Source organism: Zootoca vivipara, chromosome 13 (genome assembly GCF_965207765.1).
Source record: "Zootoca vivipara chromosome 13, rZooViv2.hap1.1, whole genome shotgun sequence".
In the NCBI taxonomy this organism is placed as follows: Eukaryota; Metazoa; Chordata; class Lepidosauria; order Squamata; family Lacertidae; genus Zootoca; species Zootoca vivipara.
The window spans coordinates 9,402,945-9,419,680 of record NC_142596.1 but is presented as its reverse complement, the minus strand read 5'-3'; the positions used below and the strand labels follow the sequence as shown (position 1 = coordinate 9,419,680).

The 16,736-nt window shown below is 47.0% G+C and overlaps 1 protein-coding gene across 1 annotated transcript in view; it reads right to left on the bottom strand.

The window, feature by feature from the left end:
* Nucleotides 1-12,333: 12,333 nt before the first annotated feature.
* The window catches only part of TBC1D21 (TBC1 domain family member 21), a 34,336-nt gene continuing 29,933 nt past the window's right edge, over nucleotides 12,334-16,736 (bottom strand). Inside the window, exons 9-11 of the mRNA XM_035130485.2 lie at nucleotides 14,248-14,364; nucleotides 12,807-12,896; nucleotides 12,334-12,446 (exon numbers count right to left, since the gene is read on the bottom strand). Of these exons, the coding sequence (XP_034986376.2) occupies nucleotides 12,405-12,446; nucleotides 12,807-12,896; nucleotides 14,248-14,364 (249 nt within the window). The 3' untranslated portion in view covers nucleotides 12,334-12,404. The remainder of the gene's footprint in view (nucleotides 12,447-12,806; nucleotides 12,897-14,247; nucleotides 14,365-16,736) is intronic.

The following is a 16,736-nucleotide window of genomic DNA, read 5'->3' as shown; positions in this document are numbered from 1 at the left end:
ATAAATAGGAACCGCAACAGCGGGAAGGTAAACGGCGTTTCCATGTGCTGCTCTGGTTTGCCAGAAGCGGCTTAGTCATGCTGACCACATGACCCGGAAGCTGTACGCCGGCCCCTCGGCCAAAAACGTGATGTGAGCACCGCAACCCCAGAGTCATCTGCAACTGGACTTAACGGTCAGGGGTCCCTTTACTGTTTGAGGAAAAGCAAGATATTCTGGGATCAAATCAGAAACTAGGACAGCTTCTGTAAATGTGGGACTGTCCCTGGAAAATAGGGACACTTGGAGGGTCAGAAATTGCCACACTTATCCAAGTTAGTTAGGCCACCTGTACAGTTAAACTTCACCTCTTGAATATTTGCATAACTCACGAAAGAGAAGCCATTGAGAAGGAAAAAGGCGATTCTCAGTGCTGCAAAAGAAGACAGAAAGAAAGAAATGGTCCTGATATTGAGTAATCGCCCCAACAGGGAAAAGTAATCAATCAACCATGTGACAGATCTATTATGTACACAACACATCTTGTTATAAGTACATCTTATAATATATTGCAGGGTGATAAAACTATGATATATAAAAGACAGAGCTGTGGCAGTGTAGTTATAGCACGCATATAATTGATCTGTCACAAGGGTTATTTTAATTTATTTTTTCTCTGTTTGGGTGATTCTTCAAAATCAGAACCAGGGCCTGCTCTCCAAGATGCAGGAGACCAGCCAGAAGAATAAGGGGATAAGTATAAAAGGGCCATAAAACACAAAGTGAAAACCATATTGGTGCCAAGCACAGAAAGTTAAGGAACCCCTTGGGGGTTCCAGCAAGGGAGACTGGGAAGAGATCTACGATGGTGTGGTAACTAAGAGTGCCAGATCTAGGGGCAGATGTAGCTGTCCCAATCTTTTGGCCTGGCCTACCTCGCTGGGTTGTTGGGAAGATGGAAGGGGAGATTCATGGACCTACTTGTCTGGGGAGATTCTGACAGCCCTGACAGTTTATTATTTGCAATATTGCACTACCAAAGCAGCCCACAGCTTCCCTGCTGGCATCTGGTACTGATTTGTTGGTGCTAAATGCCAGGGCTTCATTCAGGTTTTCCCGCTGAGTTCACAGGAACTCAGTTCTGGCACCTCCCAGGTGGGTTTTCAAAAAGAACAAGGGAGGTGTTTATAGTGGGTCCTGGCACCTCTTTTTCTAGAAAAATAGCACTGCTGAATGCCACATTGTGATAGCTTTCTTGCTTTTTTCCCTGAGCCAAGGAGATAAGTAACTATACTACCTTTAGAAGACATCTCAAGGCAGCCCTGTAGAGATTCCGCCCCCAGAAAAAGTCCTTTTTGGGTGGGAAATCATGGTGTGAAATCTCATGAGATCATGGCATAAAAAATGACTGTTGTTCTTTTGTGAGAAAAAACGGGATGTCCTATTTTTTCCAGGACACCTGCAGGGTATGTGAAGCCTGAGAAACTATTGCTGCAGCTCGAAAAGTCACCAGTCCTGCAGAAAACCCTCTATTGCACAAAGTAGCAATATTAGATTCCTTTGAGTCCAAAGTGTGTGTTTGGAGTAAGCACGCTTGAAATCCTTGCATGACTGGTGCCTAGGGTTGCCAGACTCAATAGTGGACAGGACTTCTGTGCCTTTAATTGCCCTGCAATCTTTTGAGTCTGGAAACAAGGTGGTCACCTAAGTTGTTTCCTCATTCCCAGTGGCTGTGCATGGTCTTTTGCTAGAAGGGCAAGAGATGGGAGTGATGGCATTGTGATGCTCAGGGGCCAGGGGAGAATGGTTTTTGTTAGGGTGAGCCCATTAGTAAAGCGGTCCTGGATGCTTTGCAACAATTAATGAGCATCTGAGGAATGCTGGGATGGAGGTGGCCAGAGGTGAGACTGGTGTGTGTGTGTGTGTGTGTGTGTGTGTGTGTGTGTGTGTGTTTGTGCAGAAATCCAAATCTATTCATTTGTCTCTTGGAGGGACCAATAGAGAGTCACGGGTGGATCTGCTTCACCTTCCTTGCAAAGCTGTTTTTCCTTGTCAGGATTGGACTCCTTCAAAAATTCACTTTGATATATCCCTCTTGTCAATCCCACAGTTGTGTGTGTGTGTTGTGTGTGTTGTGGGGAGAGCAAGGGGAGGAGAGAGACAAGGAACCCCCTGTTGAGATCTTAAAGAGTTACATTCATTAAAATCTTTCTCCCATGGATGCCAAACAGCTGGAGAAGCAGGTTTTAATTACAGAAACAAAGGGTTGGGCTGCACAGAGATTTCAAGTGCTTTTTTGGTTCGGGGACAGTCTGTTTGCCTGGGATTTCCTGAACGGAAAACTGCTGTGAACAAGCCACCACCGCTTTAAAAATATTTACATTTACTTTCTTTAGCTATTTATACTGCTACCTTTCCTAATCATTCGAGGCAGCAAACAATCAAGGGAGAGGCAGACAAGATCTTTCTCTCTCACACAAAAATATTCAGGAATGTGCATACAAAGTATTAGTGGCTAAAATAATAAAGAAAAGTGGCAGGAAACATTCACTGTCAACAGAAGGGGTGGCAGCCACTGCTAGACCTACCTGAATTTAACCCATTGAAGTTGATGAACACGACTATCTTTGGCTCATGCATTTCTATTGGTCTACTCTGAGTAGGACTAGCATTGAAGAGCACTGACTAATGCAGGTATGGCAAATCTGCAGCCCTCCCGGTGTTGGCGAACTGCAACTCCTGTCACCCCTGGTCATTGGCCATGCTTGCTAAGGCTGATGGGAGTTGCAGTTCAGCAAAATCTGGAGGGCCAAAGTTTCCCCATACCTGGTCTTATGAGATGAAAGACCTACCAATGGCAACCAGCATCCTGTGGGAAACTCTTTTGAGCCCGAGGGCTGCATTCTCTTATTGCAACAAGCACCTGGTGGGTGGAGCCAGAGGCAAAAGTGTGAGGTATAACACATGCAGACGTTACCTTTGTACAGTCACCTGGTTTCTGCACAGACTCACCTGGCCCTCTCTGGCCTCCACCCAAGCAAGAGGCATTATCAGAGTTCAAGGATACAACCAAACCAGGCTAAATCACTTGAGGAGGGTGCAAAGAATGGCTTGGGAAAAGAGGGTCTACCCGGGGTGTGTTCTTGGGGGAGCACATGGGTGACACTGTGGTCTAAACTACTGAGCGTCTTGGACTTGCTGATCAGAATGTCATTGGTTCGAATCCCTGCGATGGGGTGAGCTCCTGTTGCACGGTCCCAGCTCCTGCCAACCTAGCAGTTCGAAAGCGTGTCAGTGCAAGTAGATAAATAGGTACTGCTGAGACGGGAAGGTAAACAGCATTTCCGTGAGCTCTGGTTTCCATCACGTTGTTCCATTGCACCAGAAGTGGTTTAGTCCTGCTGGCCACATGACCTGGAAAGCTGTCTGTGGACAAATGCCAGCTCCCTCAGCCTGAAAGCAAGATGAGTGCTGCAACCCCATAATCACCTTTGACTGGACTTAACCGTCCAGGGGTCCTTTATATCCTCTTTATCCTTTTTATCCTCTTGGGGGAGAGTGTCGAGGGTCTGATGGAGAGGCTTGGAGGACTGTATTTGGCCTCCAGGTTTGTGGTCCCCCAACCCCAGTCATAAACAGAGCATGGAGACAAAAGCTACTCCTAGTTTTGCACCCCAGAAACTGGTATTCAGTGGTGCGCTGCCTAATTTAATGAAAACCCTAATTAAGCATGTGGTCAGGAGGGGGAGGAGAAGGAAACAATGTTGACGGCTGCATCTTTAATTAGGGACTTTATATGGCCCCCTCAATTTTGTCTGAGGCCCAGATCAGTCCACGTCAGAATGGAGCTTGCTGTGGAGAGACTGAACTCCTGGACTCCTCACTGAATTGGAGGTGCTTAGCCACAAACCTGCTCATAACCCCATCCAAAGACACATTTTGTAACTCGCACAGCAACCCCCTCAAAAAGCCCTGTGATGCATGAAGGGCCAAAATAATGGGAACACGAATTTGCCAAAGGTAGAAGAGGAAACAAAGATACTCTCCCTGGAGTATATGGTATGGCCATCCAAGGTCTTTTGCCCAACCCTGGAGTTGAATGTGATGGATCCTCTGTCCTGGGGGAGTTTCCTGTTCCTGCCTCTTTCTCCTGCTCAACTTGTATTGCCTTCTAGATGAAATGTGTCAGCCTGTATTAGCAGAGACTCCCCTGATTCCCACCCAGGGAGCTTCCATTGCAAAACAAATAGTCTGGCATCAGCAGAATGTCTGGAATAATAAAAGCCACTGGCTGGAAAAAGGAAGATGTAACTCTATATTAATGTTCACTGGACACCTTCATAGCTTATTAGTGGCTCTGAATATGATATCGGCAGTTTTTCTGCTCTGCCTGCCGCACTGCAAGGATTTCCCTGAGATGATTTCCGATAGCAAGAGATGGGGAAGGCAAGAGACCCTGGGAAGCCACTGCCATTCTGAGTAGACAAGGGGAAGCCAAGATGGTGCCCTCTGGATTTTGTTGTGGTGTTTCTCTCCTCAATGGTCTGACAATGTGGTCTGACCTTCTACCAAACAGGTTCCTTCTCTCTATTCTGATTGTGCCAAGATAAAGTGTTGTGCATTTCTTGAGAGCATCCAAAGGGCAGGCCTCTCCATACAGTCTTAGCTGCCAAGTATCCCATTTTTCGCCGGAAAGCCCCGGATTTTAATCTGTTTCCCACTGTTCTCCCGAATGGAGAAAAATCCCAGAAATCCCCCGGATTTCCTACCTGCCAGGGAGCCTCCATTTTGGGTGCTGCTCTGCCCATGTGTGGGCACCAGAAATAGGGCAGAGTGGCCCCGGAGGTTGCTTCTACACAACTTCCGGGGCCGCGCCACTGCTGATTCCGCATTTTTCAGAGGGAGACTTGGCAGGTATGCACAGGATACACTATTAATGTATACAATGAGAAGCTGCTCCTGGCAGGAAACATATTGAAGGGTCTGTTAAGTATAATTGCTGTACATTGAAATGGAAAAAAATGGGTCTGCATGAGTATTGTTAAAGGGAACATTGGAGAAATTCCACTGAGCTAGAGAGCTCTCTGAGCACTTAATGGGTTGATGATTAACTGTTACAATATATCTCTGCTCTGCTCTGTCACGTGGTGTTTAACTTGAGATCGCATGAGTATTGTATTCAGTTGCAAATCGCCATTTTGAGGGAGTCTTTGTTCTTCAGTTATTGTAGAATAAAGGTGTGCTAATGTCTCTCCCAAAGAGAAAACAGCTCCAGGCTGTAATGGAGGCTGTGGAGAGAGACTCACCTTTGATTTCAGGTCTGTTTGGAGTTATTTCATATTTGTAAGAAGCTGAGTCCATGGGCGTACCCAGGATCAAAGCTGGGGGGGCACACCAGCCACGCCCCCAGCCATGCCCCCAGCCACCCGATTGGCTAGCTGGCAATGGCGTGGCCAGGATCCCCCAGGAGGAATGGTCAACGTCCACGACCCCCAGAGGAAAGGGGGCCATTTGCAAGGCAGCACACGGAGCCACCTGCACTTGCACTCCTGCCTCTCCTGCTCCTTTAATGGCAGCGGTGACTAAAACGAGGCAGCAGCAGCGAAGCTGCCTCTGTTGAAGCAAACCTGGACCTGGACCTGGGCTAACTTCAGCCCACACTCTTTCAAGTCACAGTGAGCACAGCACAGAAAGTGCTGCCCCACAATGCGCCACGGCACTGCCATTTCGCTTCAGCCAAGCAGGCTGAGGTGGAGCACAGCAGGCAGCGTCCCTGCCTGTTCTCTCCAGCTGCCCTGCTTCTAGGTGGGGGCAGCTGCCCCCCTTGCCCCATGCTGGGTACGCCCATGGCTGAGTCTGTTCTTGGACATGCATATGATTTTATGCAATGATTTGGATGTATCATTTATTGTTTTAAGTCTGTTTGAAGAAAGTTCTGTTAGCAAAGCTTTGAAACCATATTTTGGGTCTGGACAATTTTTATTCGAAGATCAGTCAGTTTTTATTCATCCTATTGTTTCAAGCTGCACAATATTAATATCTGCAATAGAATTGGTAGGAATGGGTGTGTCAAAAGGAAGGCCTAAGGTGGCTATGTGTTTTATGGAGGGAATATTTAGCCTGGAGAAGGGAAGACTGAGAAGTGATATGATAGCCATCTTCAAGCATCTGGAGGGCTGTCACATGAAAGATGGAGCAAGCTTGTTTTCTGCTGCTCCAGCAGGCAGGAACCAAAGCAATGGATTCAAGTTGCAAAAAGGAGATTTCAGCTAAACATTAGGAAGAACTTTCTGACACTGAGAGCTGCTTGACAGTTAACAGGCTACTTTGGAAGGTGGTGGGCCCACCTTCACTGGGGGTTTATAAATACAGGAATTCTTTAGGTCTGATTCCTGTATTGCAGAGGGTTGAACTAGATGACCCTTGAAGCTTTATTTACAACTCTGCAATCCCATGATTCTATGAAGAGGACAGTCTTCCATGTAAAGGAGTCTTCTATTTGAAGGGCTGGCTGATCCAAGTCTGGCTTAAAGGAAAAGAACTCAGAAGAGAGTGCAGGAGGGGCCCTGAAGTTGCTCATTGACAGGGAGTCTGAACTGAGCAGGCAAAGAGGTCACCTGGTCATGCAGTCTTCCCTCACATGAGATGGATTGTGTTTCTATTAAAATCATAGTGACTGTTTCCATACCTGCCAAGTCCCTGCTTGAGAAATAAGGGACTGGACCGGAAGTAGTGCTGCCATTTTGGAACTGGGCGGAGCATGCTCAGAAGCGACTTTTGATGCTGCTCTGCCCTGTTCCAAAATGGCCGCCGTACCAGAAGTTGCGCTGCAGCCATTTTGGAACTGGGCAGAGCAGCATCAAAAGTCGCTTCTGAGCATGCTCCGCCCAGTTCCAAAATGGCCGTCATGCCAGAATAAACCGGGGAAAAACAAAAAAAAACCCTGTTTTTTCGGCTGGGAACAGCTGGAAAAACGGGGGTTTCCCGGGGAATACGGGAGACTTGGCAGCTATGTGTTTCTCATTATATATCCATGCACATACAGTATATGGGATCCTTTGGGAGGAAGGGAGGGATATAGATTTAACAAGAAGAAATTTATACATACAAATTAGTATTTGTAAATTGTATGCAAATCATACAGACTTTTGCTGATGGGTAAATGGCCACCCTAAGGAAGGCTTTGACTCCCTGGAAGGAGAACAAGAAGTAGCAATGGATGTGTTGAATGGAAGGTAAGAGCAGAGGTGAATTATCTGGTAGACTCTGCCTTTGCAAGATGCAATGTGGGACTCATGACACTATTCAGAGCTGGGGATTACTCTGGGTGCAGTATTTTATTTATTTAGATAAAATCTTGGACCACTTTCCCAGCTTGCTTAAGAGTACTCAAAGTGACGCGCAAACACTTTTTTTCCTGGAAATTTTTAAAAGCATCCATTAAAACAGAAAACTCTTAAAACTGCTGAATGGCAAATTAAAATAACAGCAGTCAGCAAAGGGGAACGAAACCACACACAACCCTTTTAAAAAACACAGTGTTAATCAATGGAGAGAAGTGGAAGCTTTTCCTCCCTCCTCCCTTTAAAGAAGGGTCTTAAGGATTGCAGGAACAGAAATAGCAGCCCAGTCCAGCTCTTTGGATGGGCTTATTTCACTTATGCACTTATTTTCAGCTTGGGTACACAAGGCAGCTTGTAATGGCTACTCATCTCCTCCCCTACCCCCCTCTTTTGGTGCCTCATTGGGACTACTATATTCATAAGTTGCTCAACAGCATAGGGGTTGAGTCAAATGGGACGCGGGTGGCGCTGTGGTCTAAACCACTAAGCGTAGGGCTTGCCAATCGGAAGGTCAGCGGTCGGAGCGACGGAAGGTCGGAAGGAGTGACAGAGTGAGCTCCCGTTGCTCGGTCCCAGCTCCTGCCAACCTAGTAGTTCGAAAGCACATCAAATTGCAAGTAGATAAATACGTACCACTCCAGCGGGAAGGTAAACGCCGTTTCCATGCGCTGCTCTGGTTTCGACAGAAGCGGCTTAGCCACGACCCGAAAAAACTGTTGCGGACAAACGTTGACTCCCTCAGCCAGTAAAGTGAGATGAGCGCTGCAGTGCCAGAGTCGTTCACAGCTGGACTTAACTGTCAGGGGTCCTTTACCTTTACCTTTTTTCCGTGGTGGTGGGGTCAAATGTGTGAAGGATCCTGGGGCTGCCTGGAATGTACCACATAGAACAATGGTAGGCAATATGGCGCCTCTCCAATTATTGTTGGGCTCCGAATTCCATCAGCCCCAGCAAGCAGAGCTAATTGTCAAGGATGATGGGAGCTGGAGTCCAAGAACATCTGGAGTCCAAGAACATCTGACAGGCTACAGGCTCCCCATCCCAGGTGCACAATGAACGCAGGATCTCAGCTGAGATGCTTGTATGTGTACATAAGGAGCACTGGAGCATCTGGAGAAGCAATAGACGTGCTGAATTCACACAAGGGTCAGAAAATATGGCTGGAGATCATGAAGAAAGATAAATTAGCTCTGCTCAGTACAGCATCTCCCTTTGAAGAGCATCCCCCAGCACATGTTCAAACATCCCTCCACAACTACGAGGAAACATTTTTCAACAAAACAAATGGATAAACAAGCAGTAAAGTTAAGAATCTCACCAATTAAAATTCTGTACCAGATACTCGATTCCACATGGAATTCCATGCTTGCAGAATCACGTAAGATGAACAGCTTCACTAATAGGCAATGGCGCAGCCGCCAGCTGTTTGTTCATAGAGGTGGTCTTTCATGTACGATGCATCAGGATATAGGATTCAGAACACCTGCCTACATGTCTCAAAAAGTCATTTTAATTATGAAGGGGTTCCCTCTCTTCATTGCTGGTTCCAGGACTGGCCCAAGGCAATTTTCTATCTGAGACTAAAGACAAGATGGAACTGCTTCCCTCACCTTCCACTTACAGTTGACCAGAATGTCAGTTGAATCTTACTTTTTGACGCCAGCCACAGTGCTGTGTCTTCTTGAGGGGATCTGGCTTAATGTAGCTGGGGCACACAGGTCTGTTGTCCAATGCGCCATTGCTACTTGACACCTGTCACCTGAAGAAGTGTGTGCATGCACACGAAAGCTCATGCCAACAACGAACTTAGTTGGTCTCTAAGGTGCTACCGAAAGGAATTTTTTAAATGTCACCTGAGATAGTTCCTTTATTCTGCCTAATGATAGGGCTGCCCTGCACTTTTATAGCCAGCTGGTCAACACTTCTAGCAACCTCCTTGGGATCGGTGCTCCCTATTGGGTACTCCATAGCGCAGCCGATGCCTGGTGGGAAATGCCAGTGTTGATTGGCTGTTATTTCAAGCCCACAGAGTTCCTCATTGAAGCCTGCTTAGGGTAAGTTGGGATGTAAGAAGGCTGCAGTCTGTCCTCTGCCAAGAACAACATTATTTGTCTCACTGTCTGTGGTGGCAAAATTACAGTAACTTGCATATGTAATTAGGGACCCAGGTGGCGCTGTGGGTTAAACCACAGAGTCTAGGGCTTGCTGATCAGAAGGTCGGCGGTTCGAATCCCTGCAACGGGGTGAGCTCCCGTTGCTCGGTCCCAGCTCCTGCCCACCTAGCAGTTCGAAAGCACATCAAAGTGCAAGTAGATAAATAGGCACCGCTCTGGCGGGAAGGTAAACGGCGTTTCCGTGCGCTGCTCTGGTTCGCCAGAAGCAGCTTTGTCTTGCTGGCCACATGACCCGGAAGCTGTCTGCGGACAAACGCCGGCTCCCTCGGCCTATAGAGCAAGATGAGCGCCGCAACCCCAGAGTCGGACAGGACTGGACCTGATGGTCAGGGGCCCCTTTACCTTTTACATACGTAATTAATTACATAAATTATGTAAGTTACATTGTGATCACCTCCTTCGACCTCTGGCATTTCAGTGCAAAGGGAAAATGATGCATTTTTTGGGGGGGGGGAAGTATCATTTGCCAATTGAAAGCAGCAGCAACAAGAAATACTAATTGGATTTGCTACATTGAATTCTGTTCTGGAGAAGGGGCAAATAAGGGGACACTGTCAATTTCCACTCCGTTTTCTTTAGAATCCCCCAACATCCCTTGCTGTAAGCTGGAATTGCTGCTGGCAATACAAAGGATCTTCAGCTACTGTACATAAAAAATAAGCCTGGGTCACATAGTGTCACAGTGGCCCAACCCACCTGCCAAAATGGCCCCCTGGCCAGAGTCTGCTTTGCATCCCTCCCCTGTAGAGCCTTAGGCTGCTGGGGAAGGAACTGGGTTGAGAGCGTTTTGGAGGGCCAGGACCTCCCGTCCTCGCAAGTGCTTCATTAGTAGGCAAGACCTACTGGGAAGAGTTGCTGTGCTCACTAGGCCTGTGCTGTTTTGATTTATTTGAATAAAGTGTTAACTTCACTGACACTGGTGTTTTTTTTATTGACCTACTCCTGACTCCAACTGAGATCTGTTAACCGAATAAGCCAAGGATTAAACTGGGTGTATCCTCTACATGCAAAACATGCGCTTTGCACAAAAATAGACATCAGCAGGAGTACCTTAGCTGCTGACACATCACTAAAAACAGGGAATAAAGGGGGGGGGACACCACCAAAGAGGAAAGAGATTTGCATAAAATTTGCACAAGTTAATTCATATGTAAAGCTACAAATTTAGAAGCAATTGTTATAATTTATTTAGGAATTCAGTGTATCTCACTGTAGTGCAGAAGACTGGCCTGTGTGCCTGCCTCCTCCATTTGCTGTCCAGCTCTAGAGCTGAGCAAGTCTAGCTCTAGAGCTGAGCAAGTCCTGGGGGGAATGTTGAGAAGCTGCCCCTCCCTTCCCTCCCACTGCGTCTCCCTCTGTCGCATTTGATAAGTGTCAAATCAAGGTTCTACCAAGTCTGTCAAGGTCACTTTCAACATGTCACAGTTCGGCGGGCAGCCTCGCTCCACTTCGTTTGCAATTTTCTTCCTTTCGTGTTTGTTTATTTGGCTTTTAAGTAGCCAGGCGCCCACGGAAACCGATGCCTGCACTTCCAGCTCGAGGAGAGGCTAGCAGGGCAGAAGAAAAGAGCGGACTGGGGGTGAGGAGGCCAATGGAAACATTTACTCGGCAAGGACCTGCTTCCATCTCCCCATCTCCGTTCAAGTGAAAGTGCATGTTATGGAGTCGGTTGGCGTTTCATGCTACTTGAGAGCTGGAAAGTCTCAAAAGAAGTGCTGAAGTTTTTGCCCAGAGGACGGAAGCAGCTTGAATTGGGAAGCCACTTTTTGCCACGCTGCACCATTTGACCCATTGGCCCAGCACTGGAGGTGTGGAACCAACCTGTAGCCCTCCAAGCATTAATGGTTTCCACCTCCCTTCATCTCAGACGATAAACCACGCTGGCTGAGGCTGATGGGACTTGGAGTCCAGTGACATCTGGGCAGTCACAGTTTCCTCATCCCTGGTCTACATTGACAGGAACAGCTCTCTGGGGGCTCAGGCAGAGATGGCTCATTGCCACCACCTGATCCCTTTCTCAAAAGGAGGGCTGTTAACATATTTCCAGGTAGTCCCGACCATGGGGAAATGTGAAACAGAATCTTAAATAAAGTGGTGCATAGGAACAGAGGAAGCTGCCCTATCAGACCCTCGGAGCAGCCACCTTAGTGTTATCCACTGTGACTGTCAGCCATCCTACCCGGAGAAGGAAGGGATTGAATCTGGCTGGGGCCTTCTGCATGCAGAGTTACTCTGAACTCTGCCTGTTCCTTATGTTCAGTAGGGGAGCCAGCCACATCACAGGTTCAATCATCTTTATGAACACGGTATCCTCTTAAGGATGGAATCTTTCTCTCCATCTGTGGATCTGGTCTGGCTTCAACTAGCTTGATGCTCCATTTGGTGCTAAGACAACAGCACATGCAGTCATAGCTGCCAAGTACCCCGTATTCCCCGGGAAACCCCCCGTTTTTCCTTACCATTTCCCGGCGGTCTCCCGTTTGAGCTCCTCTCCCGTAAATCTCTCTTAAATCCGCTCCTGCCGGCAGCCATTTTTCTGGTGTCGGTTTGCCCATCTATGGGCACCAAAAAATGGCCACCGCTGGCGCCGGAAATAGCTTCTACGCATGCCTGGCGACCATCTTAGGAGTGGCCACATGGTGGTGGCCATCTTGGAGGTGGCCATATGGCCACCCCTAAGATGGCCGCCGGACAACTTCCTATGCAACTTCCGGTGTCGCTGCTGCTATTCCCATATTTTTCTGTGGGAGACTTGGCAGGTATGCATGCAGTTAGGCTACCTTTCTTGCTGTGACTCACGTCAACAGGAGCAGAGAGAGGACATCTGCCCCCAGTTGATTTCCGTTCTGTGTCACTAACACCACTCAGGCCACATGACTCTTTGGATTTTTATAACATGGCACCTTTATTATGGTGACTGGCCAAAGAACTCCTTGAACTCCTTTGGAACCTGAAGACAAATGGAGGACATATCAGCAATCTATATAAGAAAGAGAATATTTCATTGGTCACCTCTCGCCACCGTTTTTTAACTAGGGAAACTGCCTGGAGTGGCAGGGAACAAATGACCTCTACAAAGGCAAACAGGGGTATTTGCACCAGCTGTACCCCCCACAGTGACATTTCTCAGGCTTTTGCCCGATTAGTAACAAAGTCTAGTTGCGTTTGAGTTTGAGCTGCCTTTGTTTGTTATTGTGAGGACAGCCTTTTTTTTTTTTTAAAAAAGAAAAAGCATAAGCCTGTGTATCGAATCCTTCCCTGAACCCAGAAATATTATATTGGAAGGAGAGTTCAGTTCCCCCCCCCTTACCTTATCTTTATATTTCAGGAGAACCTCATACGTGTTACAGGATTTGGAGATCAATTCATTGGCATCCAGATCTACGATATTATTGCACAGCTGTAACAGAGAAGAAAAGTGACAGCTTATCAGTCACCTAGGCTTGCTGTTTCACAGATTATATTGCTATTTCTGTTTGCTTGCAAATGTATTGTAGTCTCTGATATGAAAATATTAGAATGTAAGAAGAATGTTGAGTGATCAGACAAAAGTCGGTCAGCTCCAGCACCAGTGGGAAACATCCTGCAGGATGGCACCGTCAATCCCTGGAGCCTCCCGACTCTGCTATTACTCTTCCTTGCTGTCATTGAGTCTTGTTCACACATTACACCAAACACAGGTCCATGTGTTTGCATAAAAGGGCTAGACTTGTTGATTTGTACTACTCAACTTGTGTGCCCAGACTGTGCACTCATAGATTGTTATATCTGAATTAAACTCGGAGCTTAGAAAGCTATTATTTTAGGGACTAGTTTTCAAAATGTCTAAAAAGGAACTAATACTTGTTCGTGCTCATCCCTTCACAAAATGAACTAGTCCATTCACATTCAGTTCACAGTTCAATTCAAGTTCGTCTAAATAATCTTTGGCATTTCCCCCCAGGGAAATGTTACAATCTGCTGGGTTACAATCTGCTGTTACAATCTGCTGGGCTGATGTATAAAGCATATTTAAGAATATTAATAAAACATTTAAACACACACACACACACACACACACACACTGGAATGTGATCTGTTAATTTCCCCCAACTATTACAATCTTCACAGAATAATAAAATTGTAGAGTTGAAAGGGACCATCTAGTTCACACACCCCCCCCCCCCGCAATGCAGGAATCTTTTTTGCCCAACGTAGGGCTTGAACCAAAGAGCCTAAAGAGTAAAAAAGCACATGTAAGAGAATGAACTTGAAGATGATCTTGAAGGTGACCTTTATCAGGAGAGTAACCAATTGGCAACAGCAGAGATCAAGAATCTGTGGCCCTCAAGATGTAGCTGGGCAACATTTCCCATCATCCTTAACCATTGACCAGGCTGTCTGGGGCTGATGGGTGTTAGAGGTCAACAATATCCAGAGGGTTACAGGTTTCCTACCCCTTGTTTATAGCATGGTTGCTGAATATGGTTAGCTCGTATGGATGCATTATAATCTTTGTGGCTGGCAGCAGCAAAAATCTAGAAGTTCCCTAGGTATGCTCCGTTGCTTTCCTTCCAACCCTACAACTTCACTATTTGTTTGTTTGTTTGAGTATGTGTATGCCACGTAAAATATCAATGCAGCATACAATATTCACCAAGATTTTTGTAGGTAGCTTGCATATGTGGGAATTCCAGGGTACCCTGGATTATAGTCCTGGTGCTTAAATTGCATCTCATGTAACTTTTAGGTGTTCTGATAGTCTGACTCACCACTAAAATGTCGTCTCCATTCATGTCTTCTCTGAGGATCTGATCTCTCACTGTCTGCAACATTGTGTAGGCTACAATCACTTGAAAGTTTCTGCAAGGCAGCCCAGTCAGAAACACCTTGGAGGAGACCAACACAAGAATTAGGGGTGAACGGTTCAGTTTATTCCCAGCCTGTGCCAGTTATATGTGTGCTCATTCATACATCTGTTCCATCTCTGCATTCATCTGTGATATTTTTTTTCCATTACAAAATCTGAACTCTAATTTTGTATGGACAGAGAAGATTTTTCCCCCCAAAAAAGTTAAAAGAAAAGTAAAATACCAGCATTATAAATATTCTGGAGGGTGTTGTAACAAATGTTGCTTATGCATGATCTATTGTTCTTGTGTGAAGCAAACATTTTGAATATTATCTTCAGCACATTTTGTTGTTATATAACATCTTGTCCTGTGTTTGTGTATTTATTATGACATTTAAAAATTAGCTTTAACAAATCGTTGCACTTATTTAACATTCATTCCTATATTTTCATATAATGGGATACATTATACCATAGAATCCTGTGCCAAATTCCTGGCTCCCATTCTGTTATAGATGGAACTTGTTCCCCCCACCCCAATAAGGACATATGGAGAGCCTGCAGGATCAGGTCAATGGCCCATCTAGTCCAGCATCCTGTTCTCACAGGGGACCAACCAGATGCCTGTGGGAAACCCACGCAGAACCTGGGAACAAGAGCACTCTGCCTTGCTGGGGTCTCCAGCAACTGGCATTCAGAAAGGCCTCTGACCCTGGAGCCAGGGCAAACACATGCACACCCTACATGTTCTTCCAAGAAAGGCTCCAGATATCACCAGGAGAAAGGCATACCTGCCAAGTCTCCTGCTGAAAAATGCGGGATCAGCAGCGGTGCGGCACCGGAAGTTGCGTAGAAGCAAACTCTGGGGCCGCTCTTCCCATGTGCGGGCACCGGAAATCGGGCAGAGCGGCACCGGAAGTCGCTTCTACGCATGCCCGGCGGCCATCTTGGTGGTGGCTGCATGGCGGGGCCATCTTGGTGACCGCCACATGGCGGCGGCTGTCTTCATGACGGCCGCTGCCATGCGGCCACCACCAAGATGGCGATCGGGCATGCGTAGAAGTGACTTCCGGTGCTGCTCTGCCCGATTTCCGGTGCCCACACATGGGAAGAGCGGCACCCAAAATGGAGGCTCCCTAGCAGGTAGGAAATCCGGGGGGTTTTCCGGGATTTTTCTCCATTTGGGAGAAACGGATTAAAAGCCGGGGGTTTCCCGCAAAAAACGAGATACTTGGCAGCTAAGGGAGAAAGGTTTAAAAAAAAGAAGAAAAAATGTAAAGGACCCCTGAATGGTTAAGCCCAGTCAAAGGCGACGATGGGGTTGGGGTGCTCATCATGCTTTCAGGCTGAGGGAGCCAGCGTTTATCCACAAACAGCTTTCCGGGTCATGTGGCCAGCAGGACTAAACCGCTACTGGGACAACGGAACCCCCATGACGGAAACCAGATCACATGGAAACGCCGTTTACTGTCCCGCTGCAGCGGTACTTATTTATCTACTTGCACTGGTGTGCTTTTGAACTGCTAGGTTGGCAGGAGCTGGGGCAGAGCAACGGGAGCTCACCCTCTCCTGGGGATTCGAACCACCGACCTTCTGATCAGCAAGCCCAAGAGACTCAGTGGTTTAGACCACAGCAACAAAGCTAAAGAGGTAAATAGGGTTTTGTGAGCAAGGAGAGTCTGTGGCAGAGAGAAGTCCAGAATCAGAAGCAAGAGAGGAAGGAGTCCAAGAGGCAGAAAGTCTGGCTGGTGAAGAGGCACAGGTGTCTCCTGCTGCTACAACAGCCTCTTCTCCTCGCTGGTCTCCCAGAACCCGCAGAGGCATGAGGACAGGCATGCTGGCGCAGTCTCAGATTGCTTGCAGAAACCTTGGGAGAGGAGGGCACTTAGGCAGCTGTGTGAAGGCAGGGACCTCCAGCCTCCACAACTGCCTCATAGGGATAAGACCTACCAGGGAGAGTTGGTGTGCTCATTAGGCCTGGCACTCCTGTGCCAATCCTGATTTTTCTAATGAAGAGTTAGCTTCACTTAACTCTGTCATTTACTGCTGGCCGGCTCCTGACACCGACAGGGTTTTTGCAGGGATTAAATGAGGAGCGGGAGACCCATGTAAGGAGCCACATCAGTGAATTAGACCACAGTCCCACCCGTATCCATTATGGCTAGTAGGCATTGATTGGCCTGATCCTCCATGAATTTGTCCAATCCTCTTTTCAAGCCATCCAAGTTGGCGGCCTCACTGCCTCCTGTGGGAGCAAGTTCTAGAGTTTAACTGTGTAAAGAAGTCCTTTCTTTTCTCTGTCCTGAATCTTTCGTCATTCAGGTTCGTTAGATGCCTACAAGTTCTAGTGTTGGGAGAGAGGGAGAAATCCTTTCTCTATACACTTTCTCAATGCCATTCATAATTTTA